Source organism: Squalius cephalus (assembly GCF_949319135.1).
Source record: "Squalius cephalus genome assembly, chromosome: 12".
Taxonomy (NCBI): domain Eukaryota; kingdom Metazoa; phylum Chordata; class Actinopteri; order Cypriniformes; family Leuciscidae; genus Squalius; species Squalius cephalus.
Window position 1 is genome coordinate 31,388,255 of NC_137133.1, and position 20,747 is coordinate 31,409,001.

At 35.9% G+C, this 20,747-nt stretch overlaps 1 protein-coding gene across 1 annotated transcript in view; it reads right to left on the reverse strand.

Moving 5' to 3' along the window:
- dcbld1 (discoidin, CUB and LCCL domain containing 1) overlaps window positions 1-11,605 on the reverse strand; it is a 32,983-nt gene extending 21,378 nt beyond the window's left edge. The window contains exons 1-5 of the mRNA XM_079887224.1: window positions 11,349-11,605; window positions 6,895-7,113; window positions 4,357-4,500; window positions 3,672-3,723; window positions 3,191-3,263 (exon numbers count right to left, since the gene is read on the reverse strand). Coding sequence (XP_079743350.1) covers window positions 3,191-3,263; window positions 3,672-3,723; window positions 4,357-4,500; window positions 6,895-7,113; window positions 11,349-11,424 — 564 coding nt within the window. The 5' untranslated portion in view covers window positions 11,425-11,605. The remainder of the gene's footprint in view (window positions 1-3,190; window positions 3,264-3,671; window positions 3,724-4,356; window positions 4,501-6,894; window positions 7,114-11,348) is intronic.
- Window positions 11,606-20,747: the final 9,142 nt, after the last annotated feature.

The following is a 20,747-nucleotide window of genomic DNA, read 5'->3' on the forward strand; positions in this document are numbered from 1 at the left end:
GACTCTACGGTGCTGTCATTCATATGTAGCTTCTTTATGCAAATACAAAGTCCTCATTCTTAACCGTCCTTTGTAAACTGGCTAATTCATTGAGAGAACATGAGCTTGAGTCAAATCTCCTCACTCACAGCATGAAGCCACGAAGCCTTCCAGTTTTTACACAACAATCAATGAAACTTCCTGCTGACAACAAACTAACACAATACCATTCAAAAGTTTGGGCTCGTAACTTTTTTGTAATGTTTTTGAAAGAAGTCTCAGCAAGGCTGCAATTGTTTAATAAAAAATAATAGTAAAACAGTAATATTGTGAAATATTATATTAAAATGTAAACCGTTTTCTAAAACTACAATTTCTTTACTAACAGGAAGAGATGTCAGTTTCTCTTATTTGCATGTAGAGGGTGGCACTATCGGTGCAAATAGATTTCATTCAGATGATTCATTCAGTCTTACAAAGTATTGACGAGCCTAGAACTGAGATTAAGGTGGCAAAATAATGAATACATGTGTGTGTGTGTGTGTTGAAGTGACTGCTGAATGGCTTTAGTGGGCAGATCCACACCCTCACAGTGGTGGCATTATCTGCCTGTAATCCCAGAGTCCACTGCTCCACCCGATCTACACAAAAGCCAATGTGAAGTAATCAATCGCTCAGGCTCTTTCTAAAGCCCTTCACACTCGCATATCAAAGCAGATGGCAGCAGGGTGGAAATGCGTGCCCTTGTCTTCCATTGTCGGTTAAGACCCTGTTGTGTGAGTATTGAGCCTGCAGCCGTGTGTCTGTTGTCTTCCTTGAAAATCTGTGATCCGTGATAGGGGTTAGGACAACTTAAAGCAGAGAGCGTTCCTCCTACCACCACTTTAGTCAGTGGAAATGTATCATTAGTAAAATACAATACAGAGAGATAGTCACGCTCTGATACTCTGGACTTTTCCCACAACCACAATGTGCATTTTGTGGTTTCTTTTGTGTTTTACTTATTTTAGTCTATTCCTGTTCTATTTACTCACTGCTGTTCAAAATTTTGGGATCGGTAAGATTTTTGATGTTTTTAAAAGAAGTCTCTTATGCTCATCAAGGATGCATTTATTTGATTAAAAATACAAACAGTAATATTGTTAAATATTATGACAATTTAAAATAACCATTTTTATTTGAATATATTTAAAATATAATTTATTTCTGTGGTGCAAAGCTGAATTTTCAGCATCATTACTCCAGTCTTCAGTGTCACATGATCCTTCAGAAATCATTCTAATACGCTGATTTGCTGCTCAAAAAAAAAAACATTCATTACTATTATCAATGTTGAAAACAGTTGTGGACAAACATTTTTTAGGATTCTTTTATGACTAGAAAGTTCGATTTCATTTATTTTAAATAGCATATTTTGTAACATTATAAATGTCTTTACTGTCACTTTTGATCAATTTAATGCTGAAAATTCAGCTTTTTATCACATGAATAAATGACATTGTAAAATATAAAATGGTTATTTTAAATTGTAATAATATTTCACAATATTACAGTTTTTTGTGTATTTTTAATCAAATAAATGCAGCCTTGGTGAACATAAGAGACATAAGAGAGTCTTTAAAAAAAATTAAAAAAAATCTTACAGATCCCAAACTTTTAAAATGGCAGTGTATATCATAAATACAGTAAAACAGTAATATTGCGAAATATTACATTTTAAAATAATATTTTAATTTTAATATACTTTAAAATGTAATTTATTCCTGTGATGGCAAGCTGACTTTTTAGCATCATTACTCTAGTCTTCAGTGTCACACGATCCTTCAGAAATCATTTAAGTAAGCTTCTTTGCTGCTGTGCTCAATGTTAAAAATAGTTGCTTAATATTTTTATGGAAACCGTGATGTAATTTTTTTCAGGATTCTTTGATGAATAGAAAGTTCAAAAGAACCGCATTCACTTGATATATAATATTTAACAAAACAAAAGTCTTTACCGTCACTTTTGATTAATTTAATGTGTCCTTGCTGAATAAAAGTATGAATTTCTTTCAAAAACACTTTATTATTGTTTTAAGTATTAAACCTTTAATTACTACAAACTATAAGTATATATCAAAAATGTATTTCTCAGATCATAACTACATTGTTGATATTTTTTTCTTATTTTTGCATGATTGTTGGGGTCCAGAACTCTGAGACCACCTGTAAATGAACAAAATTAAGTATTTTGCAGATTTGTGACATTGACAAGCCAGATTTTCTTATATGAAGTACAAAATGCACTTTGGAACATTCTCAAACCACCTAGTCATATTCAAATAAAAAAAAAAAAACCTGCATCAAATGCAAAATAAAAGCATTTTCACTTGTGGTCTCAGACTTTTGTACCTGACAGTATTTTTGCTACTGCAACACAACAACACAACCCTTCTCACTTATCCGCAAGGTTTGTTCTACTCTACTTTTGGTTTTTAAGAGGTTAAGCTACGCACATGCAACAAACATTCGATTTAAATTAAAATGCATTTTTTTTTAAATCACCCTCACAAATTCAACGCAACCAGAACTTGCAGTGACGCATAAAGCTCGACCAGCTTAGCTTTCACAAACAGGAAGAGATTTTACCACAATGCAAATCCTTCAGAAAAGCCCTTAAAATCTTGAGTTATAGCTCAAAGCCCAAGCACATGATTCATTCCACATCAAACTAGCCGTTGCTGCTCGGCCAATCCCTCAAGTAACCCAAAGCTCTGACCCCGATTCGCTGGAGAGGTATGAACAATTACATAAACGCCTTTCATTCAGAGTTCACTGCCCACTAAGTGACCAGGGAGAACAATGGAGCCAGCACAAATGATCTGTCACTGCGTATCCTTGGGGTATCCACACAAGTCCTGTCACAACAAATGCCTGACAGACAATGGGACGAGCCATTAGCGCATTCCACCCCCGACTGCCGGCCCGCTTAACATTCCCTGTGAAGGCCCTAGAGGCCTGAGCACCTGTGGGAAAATCTGCTTAGAGCAGCCGCTTTTCTTGGCTGAGTTGTTGCATCTGAAACCTGTTTGGGAAGCACCCCGCTGAGCATCTGCTTGGATGCAAGTCGGCCTTGTAAATAACCCCTCAGCTTGGCTAATGCTCTTCTGCGGATGCGAAATGAGCTGCAGCATGCCACCCACACCTGAGGAAAACAATGAGACGCTACTCACATGTCTGTAGCCCAGGGAAATGTCCCCAGACACGTCTCCCGTCACCGCTGCACATCCGGCCGGACAGTACGTCCTACACAGGGCGAGAACAAAGACAAATATCTGCTTACAGCATGTCAGTTAATTATAGCTGACGGCTATAGATAAAGCAATGGATAGTGTGTTGATAATAGCTGAGTGAGGAACTAAAATTATAAGCACTAATGCGATGAGATACAGTCTGGAAAACTGTGACTACTGCCCAGGGTTTATTTTGTAATGTCTTGTGGCTTGGATATATTTCAAAGGAATAATTTCAGATATGTCTGGGCAATATATACAAAATATTCACTATATATATATATATTCTGACTATTTAAATGCCATTTTTATTTTTATTTACCATATAGTCAAAAGATTAAAAAAAATAGAGCTATATCGGGCAACTTGTGTAAGTTTAACTTTTTAAGCCATCTATATCCCAACACACACTCACTCTCACCTGTACTTTGATGCTGGGAAATGACTGCCTTTGTCCAAGCATGTCAGCAGCTCTGAGGAGGAAAGCAGAGGAGGACACACAATGAGGGTAAAAATGGAGCAGATGATAAGTCTCCACAAAGGAAACAGGCCCTCCGACTCAACAAAAACAAGAACAACAGGACATAAGCATCACAACAGGATGACAGACCTACTTCCTGCACCTCCATGTCTGGGATGGAAACATATACATAGATATAAACCGCACTCATGCTCACATGACAAAGTCACAGACTATGACCCCAGACTGTCAAGCACATTTTATATACCAAGGCTGAATTTAAATTTATATTTATATGTGTGCGTGTGTCTGTGTTAAATTTAGGCCTCACCAAGTGCCAAATTAGAGTAAAAATTGGTGTTGGCATTCATTGCAGGATATGCGCTGTGACAGAACTTTCATTTTCGGATCAACTTTTAATATTGCTTTTTTAATATTGTTCAAACTTGTCTTTTAAAGAAACATCCGTAAAAGATCTGCAAGCATCCAGAGGAGGGAAGGGGGCAAGCCACAGCATGGGTCCACTGCGGTTAACATGAGGGTCGGCCAAGAGACAAGAAGAATATTGGATTCCTGAGAGCTGAAGCTAAACATGTATAAAGTTGTGTTAAGAAGACACACACATTTCCTTTTAAATTAAAGATACCTTTGTGGTTTTCTGTGGAGTATGACAGCAGGAATCCTCTTCCAGAGATGTGCTGGCTGCTACGAAAGCGGACAGTCAGTTCGCTGGAGTCTGTGGGAATCTGTGTAGGCTTGGGCATCGGACCTCCGCAGTACTCCCAGTACACTAGGTGAAATGGAAGGAAATGTATTATTAATTAATAAAAGATTAGGAATTAGAATCATACTGAGATATTAGCAGTGAGGTACAAATCAGACCAAAATTAACACCAGTCAACTTGTAAAAAATATTGTAAGAGTAAAAAAACAGCGAGTTGGCCGATAACTTATTTATAAATTTCATATAAATAAATAAATATATGCTTGCACAAATGTAACCGTCAAATGTCAAAGTAAATAAAAAATGTTTTTTATAGCAAACTTTTTTTAGCAAAAAGGTGAAAATAAATAACAATCAGGCACGGTTCTGAAGCTAACTCTGAATGTCTTCTCAATCAACAGTCTCTAGGCTTCATAAAAGAAAGGTATAGAAGTCGCTTATGAAACCAAGAATGCAGAAATTGTGTTTTTTAGGAAAATTTACGACATGTCTGCTAACTGAAGGATGACACGTCCAACACAGATGAGTTTCTGATAAGCTCTGATGAAAATCAAAACACTTTAATCTATAAAACATTATGACCGAACGCACCAAAGGGTCAACACACTAAGAAGTGTGAATGACACAAGTGTCAAACTCTGCACCAACACAAAGCATGTCTCTCAACTGCTGTTTAAGAATCGCTCAGAGGAATTCCAGTCGTTCCACTGCAGGACGCTTTGATCAGTGAATGTGGCTGAGGCTCGACTCTGACACCATGACAGCGTTTGTGGTTATAAGGGTTGGCAGGGGAGGAACCAGACATAGTGTGGGAAGATTCATGTCCTCCAGGCTCTTCTTCTGATGCTGTTAATTAACTCAATGGTTCAGGCTTCAATAAAAACACCCACTGCTCTGGTTTATCAGAACAACATTTCAATGTAGATAGGAAAATAATATCTCCAAAGTTAATAATCTATGGGTGCACAAAAAGAAAGGCAATAAATCTTTTCTGGGCTGGATGACCAAAGGAGACCTCAGGTCCAAGGCTGAAAGATGATAGGCTAATAAAACAGAACAGCCCATTCACTTTGAGTGAAACGCTACAATATCCTTTTCCCTCCCCATCCATAATTAACAAAACAGTAGGTAGGTAATTTCATTCACATAGTGGAACAGATGTAACCTGGGGTTATATATGGATTTTGGAGAGAACAGTTAGAGCATCACTGTTCTCTCCAAAAATCCATATATAACCCCAGGTTACATCTGTAACAATTGCAATTACAATTGCAATTCACCGTGCAATTGAAATTACCCACCTACTGATGAATTTCTCACTTCTACCAGGGTCTGCCAATGACTAGAAAGAAGCATAATGCCTAATGTAAATATTAACTTTTTTAAAGCATTTTTAAACTTTAAAGGAATTCAGAATGTTGGAATGGATCAAACAAACAAATAAACAAAAAAAAACTGGAAATTGAATTAATTGAAAAACTACCAATCATTTTTATTTTATTTTTATCAAATGTACCAAAATTCCATTCCGGAATATTTTTGCACAATTTAACCCTTGGGTATAACCAATCATCAAATTTTAGCAACCGTTTAGACATTTACCTAATCTAATTCAGGAAAATATTTCATGAATGACTGACATGAATTGTCTTGTTACCTTATTAATTGAAATGCATTTGTCCTAGAAAAACTTGCAAAGCTATTAATTTTTTTTTTAATAGGACTGGTGCATAAGTACAGAATCTGTGCAGATTTCCTGTTCAAAAAGAAATGAATCTGCAATTACACTTATGGCAATAAATTGCAAAAAAACAGCAAGCTCATTCAAAAAGAAAGATATTAGAAATGGGAGATAACAAGTGACATTATCCTTAAGGAAACAGGCAGAATTGCCAGCATTTCACCATAATCTCTAAAACATCCTCTGACACACTGGCCTCTGTGGTTTCCTCTTGCTTTACAGTAAATTTATCAATGTGTGACTGGTGCCGACTCATGGCAATGCTCTGATTTAAAGTGCTTTACTCATGTTTACTCACAGTAATGTGATCTAGAGGAGTTTAAACTGACTCAAGAGCATGTGCTCAACTATATCACAATATGATTGCACAAAATGTTACAACTAGACTTAAATTAGATTTCTAAATGTTTCCTACAGGATTCTGTTTCTGCCCAACACAGCAATATTGTCTCAACCAATGGGTCAGATTGGGGTAGGACTAGATCTGTTTATCCAACCAATAGAGGTTTGGGAAACCCGTTCGAAAATAATCATTATGTTCGGAGCCAAACTTCACCTTTGTCAAAAAGCAATTTACAAACAAAACAGAAACAACTTAATTCATCATACTTTCCATTAATCAATCAAGGAAATCCTGATGCAGGGAAATCACAAGATAATGGCTGAGAAAACCTTATTTACGCTGCATATTCATCGCATAAATGATTGAAACAGCTTACCATTTTCCGCCCCATATGATCCTTTTAGAACCTTTAAATAGTCTGACTCGCAGTCCTTCTTCTCCATGTTCAGGTCTCCAAACTTGAGGATGATCGTGTGGCCAATGGGTACACGAATTCGCCATTCACACCAGGAGTTGTTGGGGTAAGTTCCTGGGTAGTTCTTGGAGGACAGGACACCACTCTCTTGGCCCAGGACATAATGACCACAGCCATCATCTGTAAAAAGTAATATGAGATTTTGTTGTAATGAAGCATGGTGAATTCAGACCCAGGAAGAACAAGACTAACATTTTAATGTTTAGTACTTTTAAGTCTCTTATGTTCACTATTTTTGCAATTCAGTTTGGTACCAATATTGGCACACACACACACACAAAAAAACACCTTACAAGTTTTTAAAGCTTATTCCCAAATTTTAAAAGACAATATTATATTCATACAAGCCTCAGACCCGTTCTCTCTTGAAGATCAAACAGCAATCCAACCTGTTATGTAATGGCAAGACAGACTCCAAGTGCACATAAATGTCTGATTCTGTTGCAACAAAAGACTGCATGAACTCAACAAGCCAATGCATGTCAACCTAACATAAACCAAGTTTAATTAAAGTTTAATTAACTCATTGTTTCAACATGCACATACCCTTAAGACAAGTCAAAGCACCAGAAGTAACCTCTACTACAATAAGTTTTGTAATTAGAAGAAAAAGACAATACATCACATTTAGAGAGGATATACGATTTCTAAATACGAGTAATGGAAGATTGTTTCTGCCACTTAATCAAAAAAGCCAAAGGTAATTTCGACTTTCATTTCACAATTCAGATTTTTTTCCCTCACAACTGTGAGTTTATATCTCACAATTCTGACCCACAATTGCTAGTTTATATCTCACGAATGAATTTCGTAATTGTCAGTTTACATCTCGCAATTCAGACTTTTTACCTCAGAATTCTCAGTTTACATCTAGTAATTCAGACTGAGTTTGTATTAAAAAAGTCTGAATTGTGAGCTATAAACTAAGAATTGCAAGAAAAAGTCAGAATAAAATGTGAAATAAAATGTCGGAATACCTTTTATTTCATCCTTGAACACTTAAAGAAATAGTTAACTCAAAAATAAAGATTTGGTCATTATTTAGTTGCTCACATTTAGATCCAAACCCTGACTTTATTTCTTCCATGGAAAACAAAATAAGAATTGTACTTTATGCTCTTTTGCAATTAGTCCTCATGGAGACTAAAGTTTTCAAACTTAAAAACAGAATTCACAGTTTACATCTCGCATTTCTGATTGAGTTTATATTAAAAAAAAGTCTGAATTGTGAGATATAAACTAAGAATTGCGAGAAAAAGTCAGAATTGTGAGATAAAAAGTTTTTTGTTTTTTATTCCATGGCGAAGACATGCGTCCATAGATCAGAGACAAAGGTGGTGTTAGAAAATGTCAGCTGCCGGACACAAGTCTCGTGGATGATCCCAGGGTGAAGAGCTCCCACGCTGGGGGGTTAGCGCATGTATATGCGCATTTGTGCATGTATTGTCAAGACTACTGTTCGCTGATATGTTATGGCTCTGTTATGTCACGGTCTCCCATGGTAAAGGCACTCACACCTGTGATGGCACCACCAACTCCTCCTTTCCCTCCAGACAGCTGAGTCTCCAGCAGCCACTCAGGAACTTGGCGCTGATGTATGCATATAACAAACTCAGAGACCCCAGAGTTTTGTGACATTGAAAGCATTCTTAAATGACACAAGGAATGAAACAGGACTAACGCTATAAATAGCACCAGTGTTTTTCTAAGGGAACATTCACCCACACTAACCCAAAAATGCTTTCTTTGACCTCAGCTGGTACTACGTCAGTGCTAAATACTCGCGGACACACAGTGGCCTTTGTGGTGGCGTCTGAACTCCATCCAGATGTAGGGCTGGGTCGTTTTTTGATGGACGGAAACCTCAGGGCAGGTGTAGAGGGATGACAGCACGTTAATCATCGCCATGCAAACAAACTAAGCTACAACGACTACACATTAAAAGAATATTTCAGTAAAGAAGTAGATGTCAAAAATAATATTTATTCAAAATGACCAAAAGTGGTTGTAGCTCACTTTTGCATTCATTCCAATGGGGAAAAACATGGTGGAGCATCTGAAACCAGTCCTTTCAACATGTTGAGGAACACCTGGCAATGGTCTGCCCCAGGGTGGAGCACAAACATTCACAACAGAGAGAGTTCTGCATGTACAGACAATCCGACTGTCTCCTAACATGCACCAGCTATGGGTTCACACTAGTAGGATATTCAATTTACACTCTTACACTTTTAAGATACACTTAAAGTGTTCTAAAAGGGGGTTTTGTGATGCCATAGAAGAACTATTTTTAGGTTCCCCAAATTACATTTTAGTGAACAGTTCTTAAAATAACTCTAGTGTAAAGAACATTTTAATAATCTGATGAAACTTTTTTCCACTCTAAAGAACCTTTTGTGCAATGGAAAGATTCCATGGATGTTAAATGTTCTTCATGGAACCATTAATGCCAAGAAAATAACCATTATGTTTCAGAGTGTACAATCAAAAACACTGTGCTTAGCAAGAATACTGCCACAAAGTAATAACTCTTGGATAAACAATTATAATACAAAAAGAAGGACCACATTAAGGGGAGTGATACTATGCAGTATCGAACTGAAGTTTTTCACCCTTGACTGAAACACTTAAATGAATAGTTCCCTCAAAAATAAAGATTTGGTCATTATTTAGTCACTCCCATCTTCTATAGAAAACAAAATGAGAATTGTACTTAATTCTCTTATCCATGCAATTAGTCCTTGTGAAGACTAAAGTTTTCAAACTTCAAACAAAATTCAAAAGGTAACAAAAGTGAGTGAATTACTTACAGTTTTGGGAACTAAATCATTAAAGGGATAGTTCACACAACAATTAATGTCATCATTTACTCACCTTCACGTCTTTCCAAACCAGTAAGACTTTCGTTCACTTTCGGAACACAAATTAAGATCTTTTTGAAGAAATCTTAGAGCTTTCTGACCCTCCATTGATTGACAGTCCACCAACCACCACTTTGATGCTTCAAAAAGTTCATAAAGAGATTGTAAAACTAAACCATTTGAATTTAGTGGTTTAGTCAAAATTTTCTGAAGAGACACGATCGCTTTCACATCAGTTAAGGTAAATGGAAGCTCAACCATGTTCGCTTGACATGCAAGAACCAATGAAGTCAAGCAAGCTCGGTTGAGCTTCGTTTGTGCGTGCTGATCAAAGTTTATATGAGAATAAAAGCCTAAATTCAATCTGTTCATCAAATAAAGCGATCGTGTCTCTTCAGAAAATTTGGACTAAACTCCTCAATTCATATGGATTAGTTTTACGATCTCTTTATGAACTTTTTGAAGCATCAAAGCGGTAGTTGCATAGCTGTCTATGGAGGGACAGAAAGCTTTCAGATTTAAGTAAAAATATCTTATTTTTTTCCATATCAAAATATTCCTTTGTGTTCTGATGAACGAAAGTCTCGGAAATTACAATGCACGAGTCATATGGATGTTTTTTTTTATGTTTTCACATTCCTGACAACCTCAATCCCTACTTTAAGCAATTGTATGCAAAAGTGCAACCATTAAAACTTCTCGATTTGTGTTACACAGAAAAAGTAATGAAAGTTCTGAGAATTTCTGAACTGTTCCTTTAATAACCAAATCTTTCTCCACTCCAGTGTTATCGTCTCTGTAATATGTGCACTGTATGCTGAATTAAAAAGTCCTAAAGGAATATCCCAGCAGTAAAAAGACCTCTGTAGTCTCTACAGTAGGCTACTAAAATCCTTGACAAAAGATACATGTTTTTACACAATGCAGATCAGATGCTGCTTTGACCATCCAGAGACACTTTGACTAACACACACAGTCCCGCTGTGAGAGTGATTTGAGGGAAAGTTGTCCTTATGGACATGTTGTGTCAGCGCTGCATGTGTTATACAGTCTCTGCACATTTTCTAATGAGCCAAATTTGACATCAAAAATCGTATCCACCGTCCATATCTAAAGTTTAAGGATATCAACTTTAACTTTAAAAGGTACTACAGTTTCTATGAGAAACACATGCAACACGAAACTAATCTTAAACACATAAATTGTAAACATACTTGTAGCGCGTGTTGTATATTTGAAACCATTGGAATTTAATGTTTAGGACTCAGAACGAAACGCACTGCGCTCAAGAGTTAACAGGATCTGAAGCTCATGTGACAAAGTTTGAAACATTATAACTCCCCAGGAGCAACTGTACGTTTACTTACGATGATATACTACAACCATAAATCCATGTTGCACACAAACACAAACAATCCTCCAGCGGGAACCTCTGACGCCTCAGCAAACAGACTCTTTTGTTTCCGATCATCTGCCGTGTTTTTGTTCACTTACCCGGTTTCTCTGCGAGCACGAGCGGGTGAATTGAATATAAGAGTATCAGTCCATGCAGTGCTTTGTGTCCAGACATCTCCACTCGAAACCGCTGTGAATGAGAGGAAAACGCGAGGGCGCATTGGAGAAGCTTCACGATAGCATGTTTACCGGGGGAAACTCGTGTACGTGTGTGTCCGTGCGGATCACCAAACGCCTTGAATGAACTCTTCTTCCGCGTTTCTCCCACAGGCGGCACCAAGCGGTTACTAGACCAGTCTGACGGGTCTGTCTTGTGTCCGGCTGTTAGTATGGGAGCCTACTAGCCTAGTATAGATACTGAGTATGGAATGGATACAAAGTGATACTGAATAGAAAGAGCATTTTGGCCAATTTTATATCTCAAGACTAGACTTTTATTAAACTATTAGATTTCAAAGTTTTTCTTTTTGTTATAACCTGTCACATTAAAATTGCCTTTATTTTTCATGTTTATTTTTCATTTATTTATTTATTATCTGAAGCGACTTGTAACTCAAATGTAAGGTAGCCTAGCCTAAAACAAGCGATTAATCTTGAGAGATGCTAGCAATGCAAAGTCATTTCTTCATTATTTTTAAGAGTTTTCTAATAATATTAAATTGTATTTTATAATAATAAAACAATTAGGTCTATATATTATAAAAATATAATAACATTTATATTTAATATATAATAATAATAATAATAATAATAAAGCGTAATAATAAATTGTATTTATTATTTTTTTTATAAAACTTAAATTTTTTTTTTTAAAATGCAGACCTATAATTTAATATCTTTGCTACAAATTTAGATATTGTTTTACCCTTGTGCTAGACCCAGCGTTCTAATCGTGAAATATGACAATGATAAAATATTACATTTACAATACTGATCTAAACAAAGAGAGAAATATTACATTAAATATTTACTGTATGGAAATTATCTATATTTTCCCCCTCAATTTCTCACTCTATGTCGTCATTTCCGCCACAAACCACTAATACAGTTGTTCAAAAGTTAGTGTACTAAGAAGAGATGATACATCTTGTGGAGATATCATGTATGTTGTGGAGAAAACAAAGATAAAGCAAGGTAAATATCTTATTTTTATAGTACATCACCTCCCAAATCGTGCTTTAATTTGGACAAGTAATGCACATTTTGTCAAATAAGTGTGAACATATTATTCAAATGTGTATACATAAAATGATAGCTATGACATTAGCCTTAGTAATATAAAATGGCCATCCATTTGATTAAAAATCTTTAAAATGACATTTGTTAAAGAAAAAAATACCCACAGTGACAGTTCTCTTGTGATGACTGTATATTTCTAGACATTGTTAGAGGACAAATAAACAAATGAGACACTGTTCTAGGAAAGTTTCTAAACATTAATCTGAACAAAACTATTTTGTATGTTGCAGTAATGTCAGGCAGTGACCGGTGGATTTCCAGTAACATATGGCCATTCTCACAGCATATGACACTTCATCTGTGCCAGGAGAGCACAGGCCTAGTTTTAACTTACTGGGCCATAAAGTTTTATTACTGTCATTATAAAAAACCCCGCAGACAGTCACCGCGCAAAGATCATGTTAATGATAATGCAGTAAAAAGGCTCATTTTTGCATGTGCATCTGATAGTGCATCATCAAAGCAAATGTCACTATATATATATATATATATATAAACCTTTTATATGTGCTATTATGATAGCTTAAGCTATTGCGCTCTCTGCTGGAGAGATATCACACAATCTACAAGCCAGTACAGGTGTTTGTTTTCCTTTTTTATTTTCAGGTCTAAAACATTTTTTCAATCTAAAAAATAAATAAATTAATCTTTAGTCTCTATCACACCGTTTTAGGGTCATCATCCTTTAATCAAAAATATAATCTTGTAAATTAATTTCTATTATTTGTGTTAGTAATGTTTTAATAACAAAGAGTCACAGTCATCATAGCATGTTTTTTTTTTTTTTTTTTTTTTTTTTTTAGAGAATAATGTGTTTTTCTAAAAAAAAAGGTTTATTGGTTATGATGGAAATGAGAATCCTCTATCTTGCAATTTTGTAGCATTTCATAAAAAACCCGTAAAACACCTGAGTAAATCACAGTTTGATCTCTAAACTGACCAGAAATGTTATATAATGGATGTTTACTGAAACACTGAACACTATAATTTGCATATATATTTTCCATCCAGTGAAAACTATTGTAAAACGCTAGATGGTGCTGTTGGTTATGTTTATTTGACAACTAAACAATCTTCTGAAATCATCTAATGGCTCAAGGCAGTTAACTTTAGAGTATCATATGCTCGAAAGTAATTGTAAACAGTGCACTAGTAGTAAGATTTGACTGTCATAATGACATAATAAAAATGTACATAACTGTGCCAAATATGATTTATTATTAATGTTGTTGTTGTTATTTAGCCTACACAGATGAATGCAATTGTAACTGATAGAGATACACACAGATTACAAAATTATCTGCAATATAAATGTGAGTAATGGCTCATCATTTTGGCACCTGTATTGCCATAAGCACAAGTGCAGCTCATAACTGAATCATCTCAGACAGATGGTTTGAATGAAGACCTGTAATGCAATACAGAGGCTGAAGAACATTATGTCTCATTCACACTTGGGTTACTACACCTGTTTGAAGACTACCCATATAATTGTTAACAGAGCAGATACTACAGATATTACTGTGAATTATTAAAAATGTTTGTTTTAAAAAGTTCTTAAAATGCATTAAAGTCTTTCTTTCTTGATTGAGTTTGGTTTAAAATGAGCAAAATGAAAATGTTCATTTTATAAGAACAAAAATGTGGTTGATATTAGACGAATCAAACACTCAAGAAAAACAGTGATTCATTTGGGATTATTTCTGCACAATGACCTGAACCTAAAAATCAAAATAAAACAACAAGAAATTAATCAATTAATTATAATGTCATATTAATAATAATAAATAATGTAATATTAATGCACTCATGAAACAGGTTCAGTGGTGATGTAGCTTGAAAAAGGCATCTAGGGCCAACATCATCTGCCTAATTAAAATAATACTGTCAACATATTTTAAGTTATAGAAAGCTTTTTTCTTTATCAATATTTCATTTTAAAAATTCAAATGAAACAATCTTGCTCCCTTTAATTATATCGGCGGGTTTCTGTTTCCCTGCTGCTAACACACTCCGCAAGTAACATACAATAACACCAAACTGGTTTATTTCAATACGCTCCTGCAGAGTTCAACAGCTCAATCACTGTCTGACTTCTTACATTTCTTTCATTTCTGTAGAGAAATCATTCAGGACCGCCGTGCTTGAGGATGACATCATGAACAAACGCTGTATATGAGATTTATTTATCAATGACAAGAAATCATATCAGAAATACCACAGCGCACCGAGAGTCTCTGAAACCACAGGTTAGTGTTTCACCTCATAGCTCACATATACTACTTCAAAGATGAAGCTTAACTTTGCATGGGGTTTCTACTCATTGGCACCACATTCCTCACATGATTCATTTAACACAATCAGCTGCCTTGTTTACCCCTGGTGTTAGGATGAATTTTGGTCGATCACAAGTAGACAAGGGAGGCACATTCCCGTTTACACCTGGGGTGGTTCTCATTTCTTATTTGTGTATCAAGCTCATGACCCCCTGTGTATCCTCGCTCATGACTCCTCAGGATGCTTCTTCACTCCTCGTTCCTCGCCTTCTCGCGGTGCAATTAAAGATTTGAGATGTCCTTCAAGATGGCTAACTTTGATCGGTTTCCAGGTCACAGGTAGCCTGGGTTTCCCCATGCTGCCTTGCGCGCAGTGCGATTTTATTCTCGCTGCTAGGCAGCCTGGACACCATGGACCAGATTTTCCCCTCAAAAAGGGAACCAATCACAGAACGGGGAGGGAGCAGCAAGACGATGACGACGTCTATGCGACACACCGAAGCAGTTTGTTTATATCTATGGATCCAACATGGCATCAGACGCGAAGTTACCTTTCGATGCAGCCTTAGATAGTGTTCCAAGTAGTTTAGAACGCAAGTTTAATTTGTCTTCTTCCTCGTCGAATTTCTGTCGCTCTACATACGTCATCTGGTATAATTGAAACGATTGGCTGAGCTACGTACAGGCGCATTTGATAGACATTCGTAGCGCCCAATAAACGGCTCTGGGCATTCGTAAACCACGCCTCAAATACGAGAAAATGAACATGTGGTTCCCGACGTTAGCCAGGCTAGGTCACAGGCTGGAGGAGCGAGGAAACGAGGAAGTGTCATTTTGAGTGTTGAGAAGCACCCCTGGTCTTTTATGCTTCCCTAACCTGCTATCGGAATTATCGTAAATGGGAGTTTCCTAGTTAAAAATTGGACATGAAAGCCCTCTCAAGTCGTATTTACCACTGGGAAGCTCGGGGATCATTTTGATACCCAAGTTCCCGAGTTGGGCAGGCCATAAACTTTAAATATGGCGGAGGGGAGAACGATTGCTGATGTGACTGCTATTCTTCATTCGTTTTTTTCCGCAAAAGCTACAACACCTTGTCTTGTTGTTAAATTAGTACATATTTAGATGTCTGTTGTATTACTCAGTGAAATTAGCCTGTATTTGACCGAAATTCCAGAATTGTCAGCAAGCTGATTAGATAGATAGTGCAGGTGAATGCTTAAATGGTTGTCAATGAATAGGGATGTCAAATAAATGTCAAATAAACCTGGTGTCCTCCATGATTCCTGTTCTTTTCGACAACAAAGCACTAGAATGAGACGAGCTCGTAATCACATAGCTTCAGAATTGGGAAGTAGGAAATTTCCAATAACACGTGACGGCAGCATTAATCCATCGCTTTTCCACTTTCAACCGCTTCTCTCGATTTCTTCGAGGTCTATGGGTGGGGAAATCTATGGGCTTTTTCAGATCTAATGGACGAAATAATTTTAAGCTTGCACAATTTACATATGAACACGAAAGGAGACGATAGAAAAACATAATGAGAGCAGCAGCTTTGTGAGTGTGTGTTAGAAATCAGGAATGGTGAGAGAACATTGTTCTTGGTACGTTTTTCATCTTCAAACCAAATTTAGGTCTTCAGCCAACAAAGTTTAAATCCCGGCCAGCGCTTCCCAGTCAGTAGGTGATCTTTCGTGGCTGTTCGAACGCATTCGACCACATAAGCGTTTACACTCCGAAAGCAATGCGGTCGAATGCGTTTTTGACTACCTCTGGAAGTGGTTGAAAGAAGACATGCTCAAAACGTTTTACAACTGTAGGCCTATTTTGAGTTGTCCTCTTGTGATCAGATTGATGAAAAGATGAAAATGGAATATTACTGGGATGGACGTCTTACTGTATAGATTTTAAATTGTATAGGCTAGAATGCGTTTTAAAGTGACAATGAAAGAAAGAGTCTTATGTGGCAGCAAAAAATGCAAAACACAGAGGCAGAAAAGTAAAAAGTGAAGGAAACTGAATGTGTTTGCCACTGGAGTATTTAAAATGCATTTTTCCTTTAATTAATAAGTGGATTGCTGGAATACCTGAGAGATTTCATCGCTATAACAAAGAAACAATGTGAGACCTTGGTAGCCCCTTTTTTACATGAAGGATAGGCTATTGACTACACTTTTAAACCGATGCCGTATTGCAATTCAGGTTATAGGAGCGTGGAGTGATGTTAAGTGCTTGACGATGGGCCAAAAAACACTCCTCTTTTTTGTAAAAGAGATATTTAGAAGAATGAGGCACATTTTACTGAAGAAAGGCAAGGTTACATTTCCTTATTCAACAGAACCGCTTTTCAACTCAAGCTTTTTTATGTTTGTAGTGTCGTTCCAGTCATTTGGAGATGGCAATTTTTTTTGAAGTGTATCATCATTTTAGACAAAACGAGCCACGGTATAGGTTGAGAAATTGAAGTGACCTTGTATTTGACTTCCATGTTTTAGGATGAAATAAAATCCTTCATGCCTCTTTAACCGTTTTGGTTTATTCACATTTTAAGCTTGCATAGACTATTTTGAAATGCACATAGGGTACGCTTTCTCTAATGTGAATTTATTTTATGGAACATCTTGTCACTTAATATTAAACAAATATACCAAGGCCTTTTGCAATGCAAAGCTTCAGCTTTTTGAATTTACTTGAATTGTGTTCATTTTCAAAAACGCATTTTAATCATTAATTAAAAAATAACATAAAGCATCAAGGCAAAGTCCTAAAAACCAAGCCTTATAGTTCCATTCCTCCTCATATGAGGTCTTTTTGTGTGTTTTATTGAAGAAGAAAAATCTTCAAAGTAACCGGATGTTCAAGGAAGATAACAGATTCCTGACCAAACTGTTTCAAATCATATGAGAGCGAGCATTTAGGGTCCCTTTTCTCTATTAATTGTCCTTCAAAGTTGCTGCTTCATAATGGACTTCGAGATGAGGTTTCAAAGACATCAGGAACACTTTTGGAAAGAGAATTTGAGGTGATGGAACTCGCTTTCATGCTCTCTAAAACCCATAGACTCCATTTTGTGAAACCAAGAACATGCTGTGGCGCTTTGTAAAAATCACTATACCTTCATCTGGTTCAAGGTTTTTGAGGGATAATAGCTATTCTAGGCCAACAAAGGCAATGTACATGTACGGATAAATAAAAATCACTATACCTTCATGTGGTTCAAGGTTTTTGAGGGATAATAGCTATTCTAGGCCAACAAAGGTAATGTACGTACATGTACGGATAAATCGTGTCTGAGTCGAAACTGGTTTCGGTTGACAATGTCAGACACTTATTCCGACACTGGACTGAAAGGATGAATGTGAGAAGGAATTCCAAGGATACTGTGCTTACACTTCTGTTCTGACATCTCTTAATATCCGTAATTGTTATAAATCCTTAAGAATCATTAGGAACAAAAACATACATTGCCTCTTTTGACTTTTGGCAAATCAATGAAATGGTTGTTTACAGAAATTTGGTTTCATTTCAGCTGAGTGATAAATAAGTTCAAACTATAAATTGAAAAATAAATTGAATAAAAGTAAATGTGTAGGTTATTTGTTGCTCTCAAGGTGCTTTGGGTAAAAAACATCAAAACATCATTGTGAAGGTAAAGCCAAAGGTGATGTTCAATTACAGCAGGTTAGGGCATGTTTTCTTTTCAACTTTGATTCAAGCTGGATGGAATTTTTATTAGTTTTTCTCAGTCTCTTTGGTACGTTTCTCAGATCGCAACTGAAATTCTCAAAACTACCTCTTCAACCTCCACACCGTAGTCATTTGTGCTGCACATCATAAAAGTAATTTCTCATGCTTTTGAACAAGTTGCAAATGGTTTGGCACATTCATGCATTTGATTATGTACAGATGTCTGCTGTTTCCTTCATTATCAATTGCTAATGTCATGTTACTCAAAATGTATTATATTGGTTCTCTGTTGAATAGTCTTACCCCTCAAAACGTCTAGGCATTAGTTCATTAGTTCAAGTCATTAAATACTAAATGGCTGAACTAGTTGTCATAATGTTTCAAGTATATTTTCTATACATTTCGATCAGACTTTTTTTGTAAATGTGTCCTAAATTGATGGATTGCACAGGTGAAACTTGAATTTCACTAATGAAGGCAGGGGAATCTAAATCATTAGATCAACCAATGATCACTCTAAAGTAACTCAAAGATACATCTCATGAAGCTTCATTTGGCAAACATATAGACAGAGCTTCCCTGACTGATAAAAGTACCACTCAAATCCAAATCTGTCAGCCTTATTAAAAACTGTTGTTTATCATATTTAAAAATGTCCATCAGCCGTATCAGTCCACATGGATTCCCCTGAATTCAACAGCTTGTGCACTGCTTGGAGTCTGAAGGTCATAATTCGAATTTGTACATCCATTAGTCCATGTTCACCTTCATTAACTGGTAAAAGAAAGCACAGTTGTCTTTGTCTAGTGGTATCCAGCCCAAAAAAAGTAAATTAATCTCTTTTGAATCTCACAAACAACATTATTTGATGGGTTTATTACAATCATTTGATGCCAGATCGGGGCAACTAAGATACAGCAACCTGTATGATAGTTTAGGTAACACCCACTTCCATCTTGACAATTTTTCACACACTCTTCCCACCATACCCTCCCAGTTCTTTTCCTGATATCTTTCCTTCCATAGATATATCCCTAGAAATTTCAGCCATTCCTTTCCCCTTTTAACTCCATCCAGGAGTACTAGAGGAGGCTTCTATTGCCAAATCCTTATAATAAATCCTTCACTTTTATTCCAGTTGACCTTTGCAGATGACACCTTTTCTTAAATGTTTAGGCTTTATTTTAACCCTTACACTGTCAGCGTTGGTTGCAGCAGAGATGAAACGGGATCTAAGTGCAGCAGTCTTCATATATAAATAAACTCAAATCTGCACAAAACAGAATCTCAGGAACAGAACAACCAAATAAACACAATGTAGAACTGACAATGAACTGAAAAAAACACAAGGGCTTAAATAAACAGCAAACTGTTCACACCTGAACAGAACTAAACCAATCAGTAATCATGGAGACATACAGGCAGGGGACGGAGGAATACTGAACTAATTAACAACCTAGAAAAATCAGTCTAGGAACAAAAACATGAACAGAACAGAACAAAAACAAACTCTAAACATGAACAAATAAACTCAAAACGTGGCATAAAGGGATACCTCAGGTCTTTAGTGACCCGGAACATCATTCACTACCCTCACTCATTTATTTTTTAAGGTTAGACATCAACCTTCTTAGTATTCCTCAATCAATTCATTATATAATATATATATATATATATATATATATATATATATATATATATATATATATATACACTGAAAAAAATGATTCATTGACTAGTTGAATTTACTAAAAAAAAATATGTTAATTGGATCCACATAATTAATTTTAGCTACATTTAAACAAATGCATTACGTTGAACTAAGTTCAACTTAATGCATTTGTTTAAATGTAGCTAAAATCAATTGTGTGGAACCACTTACGATAATTTTTTTTTAGTAAATTCAATGATTTCAGTAAATTCATTGAATTTACTAAATGTTTTTATCGTAAGTGGTTCCACACAATTGATTTTAGCTACATTTAAACAAATGCATTACGTTGAACTTAGTTCAACGTAATGCATTTGTTTAAATATAGCTAAAATGAATTATGTGGAACCAATTATCAGAATTTTTTTTAGTAAATTCAACTAAGTCAATGAATCATTTTTTTCAGTGCATGAAACACTCACACACCTATGGCAAACCGTTTTAACATTTAATCCTTAATACTAGTATCTATTTTCATGCTACTAGTACTTATTTTTTAGATACTCCATTAAGTACTAGTAC